This window comes from Lingula anatina, chromosome 2 (assembly GCF_051362555.1).
Source record: "Lingula anatina isolate TDL-2025a chromosome 2, LinAna3.0, whole genome shotgun sequence".
Classification (NCBI taxonomy): domain Eukaryota; kingdom Metazoa; phylum Brachiopoda; class Lingulata; order Lingulida; family Lingulidae; genus Lingula; species Lingula anatina.
Window position 1 is genome coordinate 13403563 of NC_141768.1, and position 20096 is coordinate 13423658.

Here is a 20096-nt window from a genome sequence, read left to right on the forward strand (position 1 = left end):
TTATTTTGCCTCAAAATAAAAGGTGTTAAATTAAAGATTAAAGCTTTGAGTTGCCTATGCTTATACATTGCAAATATATATAGGGCCTATATACTCAGATATTTTATATTTTTGAGGGTTTTTCATTTTTTTAAATCAGCACAAAGATAGATGCATTATTGAATAATTAGATGCAGGAAAAACCAAATTTTCGTTATCTGGATGATAATAAAGGGTTACAATATCCTTAGGGTGTTTTGCCATTGCCTGTTTCTTGGTTAACACTGCAATTTTTTCCACTCAAATGATTTTTTAAAATCAATCAATGTTCTGGTCAAATTACAAATAATATAATTTATGGCAGATTTTTCAAACTTTTATGTAAAAAAATATATATTTTTGTAAAATTGTTAATGTTGTAATATTGTAGTTTAATTATACATTTTATGGTTATCAACTGACCGGCTTACTACAAATAGATGAATGATGAATGCACGAACTAAACACCAATTTGAACATTGAACAATTAGAAAGTTTGATGACAAAGCTAGGTAACTGCTGAATAGAAACCCAGTTTGAAAATACTTTGGCCGCATTCAGAACAGTGGACTAAATAGTCCGAGGCTCAAATATGGCCGACCCACTTGAGTAAGCCTACTTCCTCACGGGGAATCTATTCAGTGTCTATTAGCGGATTAGACGGCAAGCTTTTTAGTGGTTCTGAATGCAGCTTTTGGTTGTGTTAGCTGCAACAGTGCAAGTCCCCAACCAAAGTGCAAATCATTCTCGTAATTACATTAACATAATGTGATTGAGCAGATTGTGGTAGCTGCTCTACTAAGTTAACGCATAGAAGTAGAATGGTTAGCGCTAATAATGATAAAAGTGTCGCACAAAATTTAATTACACGCTAAATTGCGTAGAATGAAAATGTCTATATTTTGATTACATCTCAAATTTAACAGTTTTCCCTTGCAGAATCATCTCAACTTCAATTTGAGGTTCTCTTGATTGAGCAAGGTCAGGTGAAGGCCATTCCCCGGGCCATGGCAAGTCCATTACACAGGAATAGAGAAAGAGGTACTAGTAATAAGGTTCTAAACTGGGCCTCAGGTGTGGTAGTTTTACATAAAAACCTTACTCTTAGTCTATGTGTGACACCCTTGAGAAATAACTATGTAGTAAAATAGCGATTTCATAGGGTGCTGCTCTTACTTTGCCTTCCACTTCCAAGTTCTAGACGATCTAATGTAATAATCCTAATGTTAATGGCGCATGAGTAATCCTGCCACCCAATTCCCATGCAGACAGTAAAATCATGTCATTTTGTTAATGTTAACTGAAGTATACTTTCAATTCACAGTTGCATTGTTTATCATTTTGAATTTTGTGTGTATAAGTAATTCAGTAGAAGCTTTACATGCAAGGCAAGTGTGGACCTGATGTCCCTAATGGAGTCTAACCCCAGAGATAGAAATATGTATATCCCGCTTGTACAGATATTTTATGTGGACATCTTGCTAAAGAAAGGACTGCAGGACTGCTTATAATTGACCTTCAGAAACAATTTGATTTCTAGTGGCAGCAATTTTGAACAAACTTTTTCCTGAATTAAATTCTCTTTCATTCTTTTATTTTGTTTTCATTTTATTGTGGAATGGTCTTTATGAAGTATTGCAAGAAAAAAGTCTGTTTTACTACATACTTGTGTATTACATGTTAAGAGTATGTTCCAGGGGACCACATTGAAAAACGTGCTAAACGTCGAGTCATCCGCCTTCTCCAAGATGCAGTGGCAAAAAATGATATATCAGAGATCCGGAAACTATTAACTGAAGACGTGGATGTGAACTTCCAATACAGAAGCCAGACTCTTTTACAAGTGGCAGTACTCAGTGGTCACTTGGAGTCTTGTAAACTTCTGATAAGCCATGGAGCTGATGTCAACCATCACAATGCAGATGGCAATACACTCCTCAATATGGTATGTTGGAAAGGGTATGATAACATAGCCAAGCTGCTGATCAACAATAATGCTGATGTGGACACGGCCAACAATGATGGTGCTACCCCTATCAACACGTGTGCTTTCAAAGGATTTGCTGGTATTGCAAAACTGCTCGTCAAAGCCAACTGTAATTTGCTACGCCTGAACAACAGGTCACAGTCCCCTCTGTTCACTGCTGCTCGTATGGGACATATTCCTGTCACAGATGTCCTGATCAGGGGAGGATGCGATCTCAACCAGGCTGATAATGAAAAGAAAACTCCACTCATAATAGCTGCTTCCAAAGGGTACAGCGAGGTTGTGAAGATGTTGATTAAAGCAGGTACATGTTGGTCATTCTTCGCTTGGTTAAGTATTGTAATTTGTAAAGGATAGATAGTTACATAACTTGTTGCCAGCAGAGGCTAGATTGGGGTTTAGATTGTTCCTTATAATTTATTATATAATTGCAAGTTTTTCAACCATACTTTACTTTGATATTTATCTAGCAAAATTGAAAGACATAACTTTTGGTCTGTGAGAACTTGGTGCAGAGATTTGTGTAAAACAAGACTTACGAAGCCACGTGGTTACAAACTTACAATACAGTGTATCTCAACATGGAAAACAAATATTGTAAATAAACTTTGTTCTAGGGTGTGAAACAAATTTACTGGACAAATACAAATGCTCAGCTCTCCATGAGGCAGCAGTTGCAGGACATGTGAAAGTTGTGGAGGAACTTATTCTAGGAGGTGCAAATTTAGATGTTTTGACAGCCAAGAAAGAGACGCCTCTTCTATGTGAGTCTTGTAATGTTGATAGATATGGTCTGGCATGATTGACATGCCATGGATCCTCTGGAACTATATAATAAGTGTCTGTTAATTTTTTATTAGAGGAATGTAATTAAAGGGATAAGAAGTCTTCATTTTTGCAGGAAAAGTGCCATAAAACTAATTTTCGTTGGGTAAACAAGGATGTTCCCATACTACTTACTAATGATAAATGAATTCATGCCGACATTCAAAGTTAGTTGATTGTTTTTTTAAAAGTGTTTTCTTATGGAGGGTAGCTATTTAAGAAGGTCCTTGTGGTCTGATGGCAAACAAAGATTTCAGCATTATTGTGTGATAACAGCCATTTTGGTGGTAAAATGCAATTTATTATATTTCTGTGAGTTGTTTTCAATGTATTTATTGTGGAATTTTGAATTTCATGTGAAGATTTGTTATCCCTTTAAATGTGCTTAGAAGTTATCAAAATTGTTTCTTTTCATTCAAAAGGTCTGACTTGTGATTTTGTGTAACACTGTCACTGTTTTGTGTGGATCAGAAATCAAACAAGCGAAAATAAGCAAAAAAGTACCATGTCTCCATTATGATATAAGGGAGGTTCCCTTAGAACATTGACATATGTCAGAATTTTGTTTGAATCAAAAATTAGGTAATCAAAAAGTATGAAGTGTTTCTGTACTTTAGCAATGTACCAGGTTTCCCAAGCCAAATGTTGAATAAATCTTTTTATGTACAGACACAGATGTGTCTGTACATATAGCCATCATCTGCGTCTGTCGTCGTCGCCGTCGTCGCCGTCGTGCACTTTTACCGATAACACGATAAGTGGAAAACCGTTTTTGCTTTTGGCTTGAAACTTACAGAACTGATGAATATTCATAATATGCAGGTCAAGTTCGAAAATCAGCATGATCGGGTCATTTTTAGGGAAATTACACTGTTTTTTCCCTATTTTCAGCATATATGCAACACCGATAACACGATAAGTGGAAAACGGTTTCACCTTTTGGCTTGAAACTTATGAAACTGATGAATATTCATAATACGCAGGTCAAGTCCGAAAATCAGCATGATCGGGTCATTTTTAGGGAAGTTACGCTGTTTTTTCACTTTTTTCAGCATTTTTGCAACACTGCTAACACGATAAGTGAAATACCGTTTAACCCTTTGGCTTGAAACTTACAGAACTGATGAATATTCATAATACGCAGGTCAAGTTCAAAAATCAGCACGATCGGGTCACTCATAGGGTATTTATGCTGTTTTTTCACTTTTTTCAGTATATATGCAACACTGATAACACAATATAAGAAAAACAGATTGGCCAATTGTCATTATACTCACAGAAGGGGCCAATCTTACTAAAACGCAGGTTGAGTTTGAAAATCAGCATAATCAGTCCATTATTTTAGAAGTTATGCTGTTTTTTCACATTTCCTCACATTCAATTCTTAGGCATGTTAACAGTCTCATTATTGAACTAATAAGATATGTAAATGTGTTTGTTTGGCATTTCCTGCATCTTTACAACATTGTTAGTTGATTTTGTAAAAATGATGGTAAACTTGTTATCATGTATTGTGTAATAAAGTGTCAAAAATGGAAATAAACTCATATCATTGCAGTTTGTCAGATGCATTCATCCACTATGTTCAGAATCTCAGAATGGAGGAAGTTGGACATTTAACACTGTTCTATTGATACTTTTCCCATCTCATCAATTTTCTTCATTGGTCATATAAAAATGGCAGTAAAATGTTTATTTTGTTTTATGTTAAAAAGTGTTAAAAATGGAAATAAACCCATTTCAGAACAGTGCTGTCTTGTTTACATTTTGGCATTTTCAATATGTGACTTTGAAGTTCCATGGGCCTGAAGACTTTTGCTAGTCACATTTTCTGAATAACCATGATACTAATATTTTATAATTAAAAATTGATGGTCATTATGCTGTTAAACATTATGTAATGTTGCATCAAAATTTGAAGAAACCCCTATTTTGGGCACTGCTCCCATGATGACCATTTAAGGAAAATCATGTCACTTACTGTTCTCAAACTTACAGGAAAGAAACATGGGACTAAAATACAGCTTTAGTAGGCAATGCAGTCTGTTTGGTAAATTTTTCTGGCAATTAAACAGTTTTTTGTGAAAATTTAATTTTTCACATATTGGCATTTTCAATGTGTGACTTTGAAGTTCCATGATCCTGAAGACCTTTGCTAGTCACATTTCCTGAATATCCGTGATACTAATATTTTATAATTAAAAATTGATGGTCATTATGCTGTTAAACATGATGTAATGTTGCATCAAAATTTGAAGAAACCCCTATTTTGGGCACTACTCCCATGATGACCATTTAAGGAAAATCATGTCAATTGCTGTTCTCAAACTTACAGGAAAGAAACATGGGTCTAAAATACAGCTTTAGTAGGCAATGCAGTCTGTTTGGTAAATTTTTCTGGCAATTAAACAGTTTTTTGTGAAAATTTAATTTTTAACATATTGGCATTTCCAAGGTGTGACTTAGAACCTCCACGGGCTTGAAGGCCCAAGCTAGTCACATTTTCTGAAAATCCATGACACTTATATTTTATTATTAAAAACCGATGGTCATTATGCTGTTAAGCATTATGTAATGTTGCATCAAAATAGAAGAAAACACAATTTTTGGTGCTGCTGCCTTGATGACCATTATGGGAAAACCGTGTTACTTATGACTGTCAAACTTTAAAAAAAGAAACACAGGACTAAAATGCAGCCTGAGTTAGAAAAGCAGTCTAATTGGCTTCTTTTCTGGAAGTTATACATTTTAGTGTAATATTCATTTCTTTTTAGCATATTCATTGTGGGACTCGGAGCTCCCATGGACATGAAGCCAAATGGTAATCATATTTTCTACATGTCCATCCTATTTATAGTCAATAAACAAAAATTGGTGATAATTATTCTATAATTTATTATGTAATGTTACATCAAAATTGACAACAACTGCTACTGCAAACATTATGAAAAGAAAACTGTCCTCATTATTATAATTTAAACTTACAAGTACGATTTTTAGGATTGGCCTTCAGCTCATATGAGAAAACCAGCTCTATTGGATTATCATTTTTTTTGTATTTATGCATTTCTTGTGAAATTTTCATTTTTCTCATTCTGGCACTTTCTAAGTATAAACTTGAACTCTGATGGGCCTGAAGCCTTATGCTTTTACTTTCGTCTGTGTTACCTGTTAGTTGATGTTGACTGTGCAGTTGAACATAATGTATTATTGCATCAGGATTGGTAGTCTCCTATTTTGGGCATTATGGTTTTGTGCTTTTCTTAAGGTGTGACTATGGGCCTGAAGACCTTTGAGTGGGTCAGTCTGTAAATTACCCTTGGGTATCACTAGATTAATTTCAGAGTTATAAAGTCATTTGCCTTAATAGGCCATTAAATGAGATTACGTAAAGCACACTTGTTAATATTTCCCTGTAAACTCCCAAAGGCAAAGCTCTCTGCTAGATTAATAATAAGGAAGTAGTGATAATTATGCAGGTAAATTTTGTTTAATATTGCAAATAAGTTTTAAATATATATATATATATATCAAACTGGAAGATTAAAAGTTTGAATAGCATCTTCATTGGAATAATATTTACCTCAAGCTCTGCCAAGGAGGTTACATTTTCACCCCTGTTTGTCTGTCATCCACATAACACAAAAAGTTATGGACCGATTTTGCAGGAATTTTCAGGAACTGTCGGAAGTTGGCCAAAGAGGACAATGATTAATTTTTGGTGGTGGTCCGGATCAATAATCAAACAATTATCAATAATAATCAACAATTGCTGCCTTGGCAGAGGTCTGCACTCTCAAAGTGCTTTTCTAGTTTTGTTGTTTTCCTTTATAATTTTTTCTCAAACACTTGCATTTGTGACTTTTAACTCTCATCTGCCTGGTGCTCTGCACATTTTCTGTATTTCTACATAAGCAGTTGTGTTGTTTTTTATGTCTTTAAACATTATGTAATATTATTTTATGCACTGTCATCATTTTTCAAATATTGAGACTTTCATAATGTGAATTTGAACTCTCATGGTCCTGAAACTGTAATCTTATTGAAGGGGTGGATTGAGACCATCTTCTGGGTCTTCCGGAAGACAGTCAGGTTATTAAGTTTATATTGACTGGTATCTATTTTTTTCTGTTGGAAGACCATCAAAATGGAGGATGGATCAACATAGATACTTTGTAATACTGTCAGAAAATATCTCTGGGTCCGCTCCTGTTATTGACCATGTTACCTGTTGTGCAAGATTAAAATTCAGTGTTGACTGACAGTGCTATTATAAGCATTATTTATTATTGCATCAAAATTGACAAAATGACCTTTTTTGCATCTTTATTTTCTGTTTTTTGTCTGTACATTTGACAGCTTTGCTGCCTTGTTTATTTTAGTTGCTGTCCGTAACAATCAATATGCAGTATCTGATGCTCTAGTACAAGCTGGCTGTGATGTAGACTTGGCTGATGTCTATAAACAAGCTCCTATTCATGCTGCAGTGAGACAGGGTGAGAGCAGAATTTTTGATGAAATTTTAACTGGGTGCTCTGAAACCTTTTACTTTCTGTACATGTTTTAAAAAAAGGCTCTTATCTGTCCTGTGAAGTATCCTCTGAAGATATGTATGCTTTCTGAGGACATGATTAAATGCATTAATTGAAGGAATGTGATTTAATGTAATTTTAAGTCTTAAAATGAAAATTATTATTTTTAAAGGTAAATTGCAAATGACGGCATTGTTGAACATTTTCAGATAATGTTTGATATTAAGTTAAATAAAAAGGAAGCAAGCATGCCTATAGTATGTAATCAGAGAAGAATGAGACTTTCTTTTCTCAATGTTGGTAAAAAGTGAAATTCAGGAACCCCATTCCCCCTCCAGTTACTAGTACAGGTTTTGGCAATCAAATGTGGATAGCACTGCCCCACAATGTTTCACATCTTCCTAGTGTTGTCTAATATATCAACTTGGAAGGCCAAACTTCAAGTAGAAAATGAATAAACATTTCATAGTAAAAAAGAGGAATGCTGACCACCTCTCAATTATTGTAACTGTTAACCCATTATAATAAAAATAATTTATTCTTGTATGGTGCTTTCCACTTAAATCTTCATGCATCGAGCAAATTAAAAGATAAAATTCATAAATAAAGATATTCAAGCCATGCAATAATTTATCAGTTGTAATTCTTTCCAGTAAATTGCAAATCTTGCTAATGCACCAGGCTGATTTGAAAACATTTGAAATGTGTTTTTCAAATAGTATATATGTCAGATTCTATTAAGTATGTCACCCAATTTCTTCACAGTAACCAAGATATTACTTCTCCACTTTCAGCCACTCAGTATTTTGGTACGGATGGTGCTACTGTGGAGCTCTTGCTGGATGCTGGCTGTAATATCAATGCTCAAGATGGCCAGGGCTGGACTCCCCTATATCAAAGTGCTTTAGCTGGAGATGTAGGTAAGTAGTGGGCTTGCGTTAACAAATATTTGGAAATGTGGCCATAAAGACATGGGATTGGTAAATACATGGTTAAATACAGACTGTGAGCAAGATCTTGATTTGGGTTTTGAAGCACTTATTTCCTGGTTTCACTATCACAGCAAAATTTTTGATTGATGACAAAAATATTTTATTATCAAATGAATATAATTAACTTTTGTCTTCTTGCATTGGATTTATGTTTATATCATTTCTGAAAGTTCAGCTGTTTCTCTGTAGCAAAAGTGATACTGAGTCAGCCCAGATGGCAAATATTGTTCCTAGCTATGAAGACCTGATGTAGTGATTTTTTTCTTTCTTTTTTATGTACAGACACAGATGTGTCTGTACATATAGCCATCATCTGCGTCTGTCGTCGCCGTCGCCGTCGTCGCCGTCGTCGCCGTCGCCGTGCACTTTTACCGATAACACGATAAGTGGAAAACCATTTTGCCTTTTGATTTGAAACTTGCAGAACTGATGAATATTCATAATACGCAGGTCAAGTTCGAAAATCAGCATGATCGGGTCACTCTTAGGGAATTTATGCTGTTTTTTCACTTTTTTCAACATATATGCAGCACCGATAACACGATAAGTGGAAAACCATTGTACCTTTTGACTTGAAACTTACAGAACTGATGAATATTCATAATATGCAGGTCAAGTTCGAAAATCGGCATGATTGGGCCATTTTTAGGGAATTTATGCTGTTTTTTCACTTTTTCAGCATATATGCAGCACCGATAACACAGTAAGTGGAAAACCATTTTACCTTTTGGCTTGAAACTTACAGAACTGATGAAAATTCTTAATACGCAGGTCAAGTTCGAAAATCAGCATGATTGGGCCATTTTTAGGGAATTTATGCTGTTTTTTCACTTTTCAATATAAATGCAACACTGATAACACAATATAAGAAAAATGGATTGGCCAATTGGCATTATATTCACAGGAGTGGTCAATCTTACTAAAACGCAGGTTGAGTTCAAAAATCAGCATAATCGGGCCATTATTTTAGAACTTATACTGTTTTTTCACATTTCCTCAGATTCAATTATTAGGCATGTTAACAGTCTCATTATTGAACTAATTAGATGCGTAAAAGTGTTTGTTTGATATTTCCTACATCTTTACAACATTGTTAGTTGATTATGTAAAAAAACATGGTAAACTTGTTATCATGTATTGTGTAATAAAGTGTCAAAAATGAAAATAAACTCATATCATTGCAGTTTGTCAGATTCAATCATCCACTATGTTCAGAATCTCAGAATGGAGGAAATTGGACATTTAACACTGTTCTATTGATACTTTTCCCATCTCATCAATTTTCTTAGTTGGTCATATAAAAATGGCAGTAAAATGTTTATTTTGTTTTATGTTAAAAAAGTGTTAAAAATGGAAATAAACCCATTTCAGGACAGTGCTGTCTTGTTTACATTTTGGCATTTTCAAGATGTGACTTTGAAGTTCCATGGGCCTGAAGACCTTTGCTTGTCATGTTTTCTGAATGTCCATGTTACTAATATTTTATTAATAACATTTGATGGTTATTATGCTGTTAAACATTATGTAACGTTGCATCAAAATTTGAAGAAACCCCTATTTAGGGCACTGCTCCTATGATGACCATTTAAGGGAAAACATGTCACTTGCTGTTCTCAAACTTACAAGAAAGAAACATGGGTCTAACATACAGCCTCAGTAGGCAATGCATGCTGTTTGGTAAATTTCTCTGGCAGTTTTTTGTGAAAATTTAATTTTTCACTTATTGGCAATTTCAAGGTGCAACTTAGAACCTCCACAGGCTTGAAGACCCATACTAGTCACATTTTCTGAAAATCCATGACATGTATATTTTATTATTAAAAATTGATGGTCATTTTGCTGTTAAGCATTATGTAATGTTGCATCAAAATAGAAGAAAACACAATTTTTGGTGCTGCTGCCATGATGACCATTATGGGAAAACCGTGTTACTTATGATTGTATATATATATATATATATCAAACTCAAAGATTAAAAGTTTGAATAGCAGTTTCTTTGGAATTATATTTACCTCTGCCAAGGAGGTTATATTTTCACCCCTGTTTGTCTGTCATCAACATAACTCAAAAAGTTATGTACCGATTTTGCTGAAATTTTCAGGAACTGTCAGAAGTGGGCCAAAGAGGACAATAATAATAATCAACAATTGCTGCCTTGTAGCTTTAAACCTACAGAACTGATAAATATTCATAATATGCAGGTCAAGTTCGAAAATCAGCATGATCTGGCCATTTTTTAAAAAATTACTTGTTTTTTCACTTTTTCAGCATATATGCAGCACCGATAACACAATAAGTGGAAAACCATTTTACCCTTTGGCTTGAAACTTGCAGAACTGATGAAAATTCTTAATACGCAGGTCAAGTTCGAAAATCAGCATGATTGGGTCATTTTTAGGGAATTAATGCTGTTTTTTCACTTTTTTCAGCATATATGCAGATCCGATAACACGATAAGTGGAAAACCATTTAACCTTTTGGCTTGAAACTTACAGAACTGATGAATATTCATAATACGCAGGTCAAGTTCGAAAATCAGCATGATTGGGTCATTTTTAGGGAATTTATGCTGTTTTTTCACTTTTTTCAGCATATGCAGCACCGATAACACGATAAGTGGAAAACCATTTTACCTTTTGGCTTGAAACTTACAGAACTGATGAATATTTATAATATGCAGGTCAAGTTTGAAAATCAGCTTTATCGGGTCATTTTTATGGAAGTTATGCTATTTTTTCATTTTTTAGCATATATGCAACACTGATACACGATAAGTGAAAAACTGTTTTACCTTTTGGCTTGAAACTTACAGAACTGATGAATATTCATATTACATAGGCAAAGTTTGAAAATCAGCGTGATCGGACCAATTTTATGGAAGTTATGCTGTTTTTTTCACTTTTTTCAGCATGTATGCAATACCGCTAACGCATTTCAAGAAAAATCAATTGGCCAATTGTCTTGAAATTTACAGGGGAGATCAGTCTTACTGAAATACAGATGGAGTTTGAAAATGGTTCAGTTTTGGTGAAGTTATGCCTTTTTTTGTATATAAGTGTTTTTTTTTCCTTTGATTTAATTCTTAGGCATGTTAAGAATCTCCTCTGTGAACTAATTAAATATGTAAAGGTGTTCTTTTGACATTTCCTGCATCTTAACAATATTGTTAGTTGATTATATAAAAAAGATGGTTAACCTGTTATTGTGTATTATATAACAAAGTGTCAAAAATGGAAATAATAATAAACTCATATCTTTACAGTTTGTCAGATTCAATCATTCACCATGTTCAGAATCTCAGAATGGAGCAAAATGGACATTTAAAATTGTTCTATTGATATTTTTCCTATGACAGCAATTTTCTTAGTTGTTCATTTAAAAATGACAGTAAATTGATTATTTTGTTATATGAAAAAAAAATGTTGAAAATGGAAAGAAAATCAATTCAATACAGTTATCTTTTGTTTACATTTTAGCATTTTGAAAGTGTGTCTCTGAACTTCCATGGCCTTGAAGACATTTCCATGTCACATTTTCTGTAAATCCATGATACTTTTATTTTATTATTACGGTAAAGTCTTGAAAATTTCGTCACTTAAAAATTAATTAATATTTTTAATTGTGTAAATCCGACTAATTTTTCAAAATTACCTCTCCCCGACTCCTGGGTATGACGAAATTTTCAAAAATCCGGCCTTTGGGCTTTTATCCTTAGCGGCTGTTATCTTTGATCCTCATATATTGTGGGATATTTATTACTACTTCCTAAGTCGTTTTCTGGTGGTAAATAATAATCTATTTATTACTGCATCTCGATTAAGTTATATTTAACTTACTGTACCCGGTAAGAAACATACCTCCTGATAGAGGAGAAGGATCAAGATAAGCCTAATTGCCTCCTTGCATCATAACCTGGATTTAAAAAAAATACGCAGTTGGCAACGTTTGTTGCAGGTAGGACTTTTCCCAGGATTGAGTGTTAGGCCTTCTAAAATTATCATCTGTAACTTCCTAAAAAAAATTACAGGGAGTTAAAATAATTGCTCCCGCTGACGATCTTCCGCAATTTAAGTTCCTTGAACTAATATGAAAACTGCATTTTATTATTGCTTACATCGCGAACGATCTCCCTCTGACGATCTTACGCGAACAAAGTCCTGTGGATATTGCGCAAACGATTCTTCGCCGAAGATACATGTAGGGCCTATGCCGTGAGCGGGGAAGGGGAGTTAAAGATAAAATTTAAAATATATATTATTTATAATATTCAAAGGGGGAGGGGGGTTAAATAATGATCTCCCGCTGACGATCGTTCGCAAACTAAGTTCCTTGAACTAATATGAAAACTGCATTTTATTATTGCTTACATCGCGAACAATCTCCCGACGTGAAAAATGCCTTTACGTCAAGCTAGGATCGCGAACGATCTCCCTCTGATATGATCTTACGCGAACAAAGTCCTGAGGATATTACGCGAACGATTCTCCGCCGAAGATATATCGTGAGCGGGGGAGGGGCTGATTAAAGATAAAATGAAAATGTTTTTTTTAATCCAAAATGTGTGTGTGTTTGGGGGGGGGGGGAGTTAAATAATGATCTCCCGCTGACGATCTTCCGCGAACGAAGTTCCCTAAATCCCTTGAAAAAACATAAAAATTGCATTTCATTCTTGCTTACATCGCAAACGATCTGGCGATGATCATCTTACACGAACGATTCTCCGCCGAAGATATGCCGTGAGCGGGGAAGGGGGGGTTAAAGATAAAATGAAAAATTTATATTATTTATAAAATTCAAAGGGAAGGGTTAGAATAATGATCTCCCGCTGACGATCTTTTGCAAACTATGTTCCTTGAGCTAATTTGAAAATTGCATTTCATTCTTGTTAACATCGCGAACGATCTCCCGATGATGAAATGAAAATTGCCTTTTCGTCTCGCTCGGATCGCGAACGATCTCCCTCTGACGATATTACGCGAACGATTCTCCGCTGCATATATGCCGTGAGCGGGAGAAGGGGGGGTTAAAGATAAAATGAAAAATATATGTTATTTATAAAATTCAAAGGGGGAGGGGGGTTAAAATAATGATCTCCTGCTGACGATCTTTCACGAACGAAGTTCCCTTGAACTAATATGAAAAGTGCATTTTATTCTCGCTTACATCGCGAACGATCTCCCGGTGAAGATATGAAGATTGCCTTTTCGTCTCTCTCGAATTGCAAACGATATCCTGCTGATGATCTTACGCGAACGGAGTCGGCTACAAATATGAAAATTATCTTCTCATCTCGTTTGGATCACGAACGATCTGTTGACGATATTACGCGAAAGATTCTCCGCTGAAGATATGAAAATTGCCATCTTGTCCCATTCGCATTGCGAACGATCTCCATGTACGAGCCAGGTAATCGTAAAATGGTCCTAAATTGAACATGGACATGAATAGAAGTGACGGGTACATTTCCCTTCGAGATAATATCTTGATTTTTTCATTGTGTCTTCCTTATTTAGGACAGCCGCCGATAACAATAACGGCGTTACGAATGACAAAGCCGCGGCCTGTGACTTCTATTTGCCGGCTTGATAACGCACCTTGAGCCAGGTAATAGAAATGAGACAAAAGGCCGACGTTCCCGCAATTAAGAACGGGAATTCACATCTTAACCACCTATATTGTGAGTAACCGCTCGCAGGGGCGCACTATTGTTCCTATCTCCCATTGAGAGTGTTATCGGCAATGATATCCTGATCGTATCATTGTCTTGAATCAACTGACGCATTACCTTCATGTTTGAGCTGGACAACGCAGCCATATTTGGCGACGAACTTTTCAAAAATTATCGAGTACCTCATTTTTAAGGTCGACGAAGTTTTCAAAGGGAAAAAAATTACCTCGACGGAAAATCGTCTGCCGACGAAATTTTCAAGAACGACGAAATTTTCAAGATTTTACCGTAAAAATTAATGGTCATTATGTTATATTGCATAAAAGTTGAAGAAAACCCTAATTTTGGAAATGGCTGCCGAATGACCATTAAGGAAAAACCATGTTACTTATGATACTCAAACTTACTGAAAAGTTTCGTAAGACTGATGTGCAGTTTGTGTTGGAAAATCAGTGTGATTGTTTTCTGTTTTGGAAGCAATGTAGCTCTATAGAGTGCTATATGGGGCTACTGTGTATGGATGGTGGTAATTGCCCCTTGGGATAGTCACAAGCTAAATTCAGAGCTATAAAATCATTTGCCTAATTGATTTCCAAGTGCCCATTAAATAAGATTACATAAAACACACGCTGAGACTTCCCAGTAAAGTCCCATAGGTTAAGCTCTCTTAACTGTGTCACATAATTAGGAATCTATGATAATTATGCAGGTAAATGTTGTTTAATATTGCAAATAAGTTAACAAAACAAAACAAAAAAATAGATGAATAACAGTGTCTTATTATCCTCAAACACATTGGGGTTATTCATATCATGTTATTACAGCAAGATTAAAAGTTTGAATAGCAGCTTTAATGGGATATTTTTGTGTTTTCTTTTTAATTTTTTTTTTTCAAACACTGGCATTTTCAGCTCCCATCCACCTGAAGCTCTTCACATTTTCTGTATTTCCACATAAGCAGTTGCATTGGTTTTTATGTCTTTAAACATTATGTAATATTATTTTATGCACTGTCATCATTATTTAGATATTGGGATTTTCATTATGTGAATTTGGTCCTGAAACTGTAATCTTATTGCAGGGTTGGATTGAGGCCATCTTCTGGGTCTTTCAGATTTTAAAGTTCACATTGATGGGCATCTCTTTTTTCTGTTGGAAGACCATCAAAAATGTAGGATGGATCAACAAAGATAATTTGGAATACTGTCAGAAAATATCTCTGGATCAGCTCCTGTTATTGACGATGTCACCTGTTGTGCATGATTAAATTTCAGCGTTGATTGACAGTGCTATTGTAGGCATCAAAATTGACAAAATGAACCATTTTCTGCATTTTTATTTTGTGTTTTTGTCTGTACATTTGACAGCTTTGCTGCCTTGTTTACATTTATAGATCTGTGTTTCAAACTGTTACAACGGAAAGCAGATGTAAATTTGGTAACAGACCTCGGAGATTCTGTGATGCATGCTGCAGTGTCTGGAAACAGTTGTGAACTGGTGAAGACATTTATTCAAGCAGGTAACATTTATTCATGTGGGTGATATTTGTTTGATGGCATGTGAAGGGACCCGTTTTACTATTTTCACATATCAACCAAATCTATTTGTCATTATGCAAATGAAAGAAATTTGATTTTTTTATTTATAAAGTTACAGATTTTTTTTGAGCATCTGCAGATTTCAGACTTTTTGGGAGCCAAAAATATAATTTTTGAGATCAGTGCAGAGGGCCCCCATGCCATAATTTCAGACTTTTTCCAATGGCTCATCCCTGAAGTTATTGATGTTGGAAGAAATTTATAATACCAATATTTAAGAGCAACCATTCTGTCTTTTGCTTTTTGTCTTAGAAATTTAAGTACATCTGTGCCAATGAAAGGTATTTTGTGCAATCTTTTTTTTTGTATTTGAGGAAAAAAGTTTGCCATCTGTTGCCTTATTACGTTGAATGCAACAATATTTACCTACATTTGTATTGTTTACCTGCCAGGCTGCAGTGTGAATGTCACCAACAACAGGAACATGCTACCTCTGTATACAGCTATCTCTCACAGGGCAGACATCAAGGTAACTTTGGCATTTCTTTTTGAGTTTTATTGATATTTTTAATTTAATTTATTTTAAAAATAATTGATTTTAAAAATGTTTAACAATGGATTGTAAATGAGGCAGGAGCAGGCAAAGGGAAAGCCATGTTTGAAAAGGTAGTTGAATTGTTGCATTGAGATAACAAGGTAATATTCCATCACCAGTAGTAGGGTGAGGGAGTGATAATGGTGCTGCACAAGTTGAGCTTAAACATATTTCAGATATTTTTTATATGATGCCTGATATTATGTTCGGGGGGAAGGACTGAAGTTTTAGAATTTCTTCAAACTTTAACAAGAAAAAAAGATTTGGATTTAAAACTTTTTTGTACCTGAATAAATTATTATCTACGACATCACCTTGTTTCAGATCATTGAGGCTTTACTGGCAGCTGGGAGTTCTCTGAATATCCAGGAGAGTGAACATAGGGAATCCCCTCTGTTTGCTGCTGCCAGACTGGATTACAAAGAGGCTTTCCAGGCTCTTCTGGATGCAGGTAAATTGTTTTTCTGAGATAGATGAGCCCATAAATAGTAAAAGGAAACGCTATAGATAATAATACAACCTTAAAAAACAAAATACAAAAAAAAATTATTTTAAAACAGCTTTTCAAATAAGGATAAAACTGACTATATTTTAAAGGATTGACTAATGAGTATTCATACAGATTTTTTTCTATAACATAGAAAATGTTTAAGGATTTGGCCAGTAAGCTTTCATACAAAAAAGGTTTTGCTTACGTTTTTATTTTAGCATTTCACAAGCCATCTGTTGTAAACTCTGAGCAATTTTAATCTAGGTTGTACTAATTTTACTTCATTTTTGCCACAGAGAGAGATAGAGAGGGAGAAATAGCAGGAGTACTGCAACTATTGAATTAGAATATCATTGTAGTTGTTCCTTTGTCACTTGCTTGGGAAATAAACTGACATTCTTACAAAAGAGCTTCCACAATTCTATTGAAATTACACAGCTCATGAAACTTCTTCAACACACCTATTAATGGCTTGCATAACATGTTCTTATCTCCAGGTGCTGATGTAAATCTGGTGAACAATGAAGGCACCACTGCACTGGGGGAGGCTGTGGACAGAGGTAATGCTAGGATAGCTGTGCAGTTACTTCATCACCCAGGCTGTGATAAAGACGCAGGTTATGTGTTCACTCCACTTCACAATGCAGTGAAGAGAGGGTATGAGAAGATGACCACTACTCTACTGGAGGCAGGATGTAACATTGACAATGTAAGCCACAGAGTGTAACATTGTTTAGTAAATGGACAACTTAGTTTGATATCATCGTATTAATTTAAGGGTTTTAAATAAAAATGCTGAAAATATTTTTATGGCAAATATAACTCATTTGGTCTTTGTTGTTTTCAAACAAATTGGTCAAGAGTATAGTTACTGCAGTGGCTGTATGGTGATGATTGTAGCAGCTGTACTTTCAAAAACTTCAGATGAAATCCTCTCCAGCTTTAGATTAATTGTAAATTCTCTTATAGGTCAATGGCAGTGGAATCACCCCTGTCCAAGTGGCTGTAGAAGAAGGGAACTTCCGTATCCTCCGCCTGCTTTTATGGTGGGGCTGCAATCTCAGAGCCTGTGAGAATATCTCTTATGTAATCATGAAGTGTTGTATTCAACACCGTGACCGTCACCCCCATGCTGAACTCCAACCCATCTTTGTGATCTGCAAGTTTCAGGACGTGAGACTGATGAAACTCCTGCTCCAATGCTATCATCAGTTGCCATACAACCTCATCCATGCCGTCCATGATGTTTTGACCATAGGCTTCGGACCCAACAGCATGTTTAACCAAAGAGTCAACGAAGAAATGGTGCAGATCCTCAGGGATGCCATGACAGAGGCAAGGCCGCTCAAGGATCTCTGCCGCGGTGCCATTCGGAAAGCGTTGGGTGTGCGTCCTTTTAGTAAGATAGATGACCTTCCTGTGCCAAATTCTATGAAGAACTACATTCTTATGACTGAGGAGCTGGGGAAAGACCTACCTCAGGATGATGAAATCATTGAAAGGGATGATATGTTTGAATCTTATGAAGTCCCCCCCACCGAGGAGTAATTAGATCCTGAATCATTGATTTTCCCAATGAGTCATCCAGCAGTCATTTGGTTGGCCATTTCCTCAAAGAATGGTTGAAATTTTTGAAACCAGCCAGATGACTTATGACAATTTGCAGATATGAAAGCCGGATTTGTTGGGACAGGTGAACAGCATGGAAAATTTTGGGAAAGTATTTTGATGTTGCCAGATTATTTGATTAATCAAGAAAAAACTGTTTTTGCAAACTAGCTAGATGTGCAGACACTGTCCAATTTTTATGTGCTTAAAAGCAGTAAAACCCACATATTCTCAACCAGTTGAACCAAGTACTGGACAGGTCTAGTTTCTAGTGCACTTGAGGTCACCTGTAGCTTGGATATCCAATTAAGACTAGACTAAGATTCCAATCTCAATATCAGTGCCTCATTCTCCTGTGAATTTCAGACGATGTCATGCATTTTTTCTGATGATCCCAATTACAGCTAAGTGTGGCACATTTTGCCTTCAAATATACATTGTAGAACATCATGTGCGCAAATGTATGGTTTTTCGCCTTATTTCGCATGAAAATTTTAACTTGTTTAATTTCTAATGTACCTATTTGTCTTACTTTGTTAGGGTCAATCAGTATGATCATGTATAGTGAACTTTTTTGGAAAAATGCATGCAACAGTCTTGTGTTTCAATAGTTCATAGATAGCCACAGGTTTAGGGATGCCATTGAACAACTATAATGGTTGACAATAATCATAGATTTATCTATGAAATAATGTAAACTAAGACATACGCTTTACATTCAGTATTTTTTCACGGTCAAAAAGCTATGGAGTATTTATTTTTTGACTGATAAAAAGAAGAGCCTTATCAGCAGCGTTTAGTAGTGCCTATGCCATTGAAGAGTAGCATTCCCAACGTATATTTTTCAATTTGATAAAATTATAAATGGGCAATGACAAAATTTATAATTTACCTTGAATTATGAAGAAAATAACAAAGTTATTAAATTGTAAGATGATATGAAGCCCAAGTTGTTTATGATTAATAAAGGTAGCTTTTTGGCTAACTTGGAAATTACAAATGGCAGCATTAGCTTTTGAGGGGTTCAAATTAGGAAACTTACAAGTATGCATGCAATTGTTTCTGTCCATTCCAATTTGCAATTGAAATGAGCTTCAAAGGTGCTTGTTTTATGTAAGCAATTTGTATTTTACACTTTTGTAAAGCTGTTTTTCAGACAAGTGATACTAATTGGGTACAGAATGCTTAGTTGCAATTTAGTATGAAATGAATGTGATAGTTCTGTGTGTTTTAGTATTTCGTAGTAAAAGGGCAATGACAGTTGTCTTTTATATACAGATGAAAGGATGTGTACTACTAAGTCTCTAGCAATTGCCAAATGTTTTTACATTACCATTTACAAAAGTACCGTATTTACTTAACCAGATAAACCAGTCCTTGGCTGTTCTGTTCAGTGTTTCACATGAAGTATGACCTTAGCCATAATTTTTTCTTTTCAGCTGAATTAAATAAATGTTACTTGTAAAGCCGCTTTTCTTGCTAAGTAGCTTGCTATAATTTAAAAACTTTTCAGTCAGTTATTTGCAGAAATTGCTAACTCAAAATTTAACGTTTAAGCATTGTTCCCAAGAAGAAAAGAATAAAGAAATGTGATAATGAAAATCACATCTACTATGTCATTATGGGAAAGTACTATTACTTTTTTAAGCCTTCAAGATGTCCAATTGCTTACTAAATAACTACTACGTTCCTGAACATGTGGCATGTTTATGATATATTTGTCTTTATGAATGAGAGAGAACCTACCAGAGGGTGATCACTGACTAATTACAATCTAACAACTAATGTTTCAATGCAGTGCCATTATTTAATAGAGAAAAAATTAGAATACTTTTAATTCAAT

General features: G+C 35.0%; 1 protein-coding gene across 1 annotated transcript; it reads left to right on the top strand.

Moving 5' to 3' along the window:
• Positions 1-900: 900 nt before the first annotated feature.
• Positions 901-19855, top strand: LOC112041245 (uncharacterized). Its single transcript, XM_024076426.2, has 10 exons — positions 901-1059; positions 1716-2309; positions 2623-2769; positions 7213-7326; positions 8157-8282; positions 15416-15541; positions 16013-16089; positions 16480-16606; positions 17143-17354; positions 17615-19855. Exons 1-10 carry the CDS (start codon positions 1026-1028, stop codon positions 18191-18193), a joined length of 2136 nt encoding a protein of 711 aa, XP_023932194.2. The 5' UTR covers positions 901-1025; the 3' UTR covers positions 18194-19855.
• Positions 19856-20096: the final 241 nt, after the last annotated feature.

Excerpts from the sequence above, each read along its gene's own strand:
- LOC112041245 (XM_024076426.2), top strand. The coding sequence starts at position 1,026 with ATGGCAAGTCCATTACACAGGAATAGAGAAAGAG. Across the intron at positions 2,770-7,212 it reads GAAAGAGACGCCTCTTCTAT|TTGCTGTCCGTAACAATCAA; the intron begins GTGAGTCTTGTA and ends TGTTTATTTTAG. Across the intron at positions 7,327-8,156 it reads TCATGCTGCAGTGAGACAGG|CCACTCAGTATTTTGGTACG; the intron begins GTGAGAGCAGAA and ends CTCCACTTTCAG.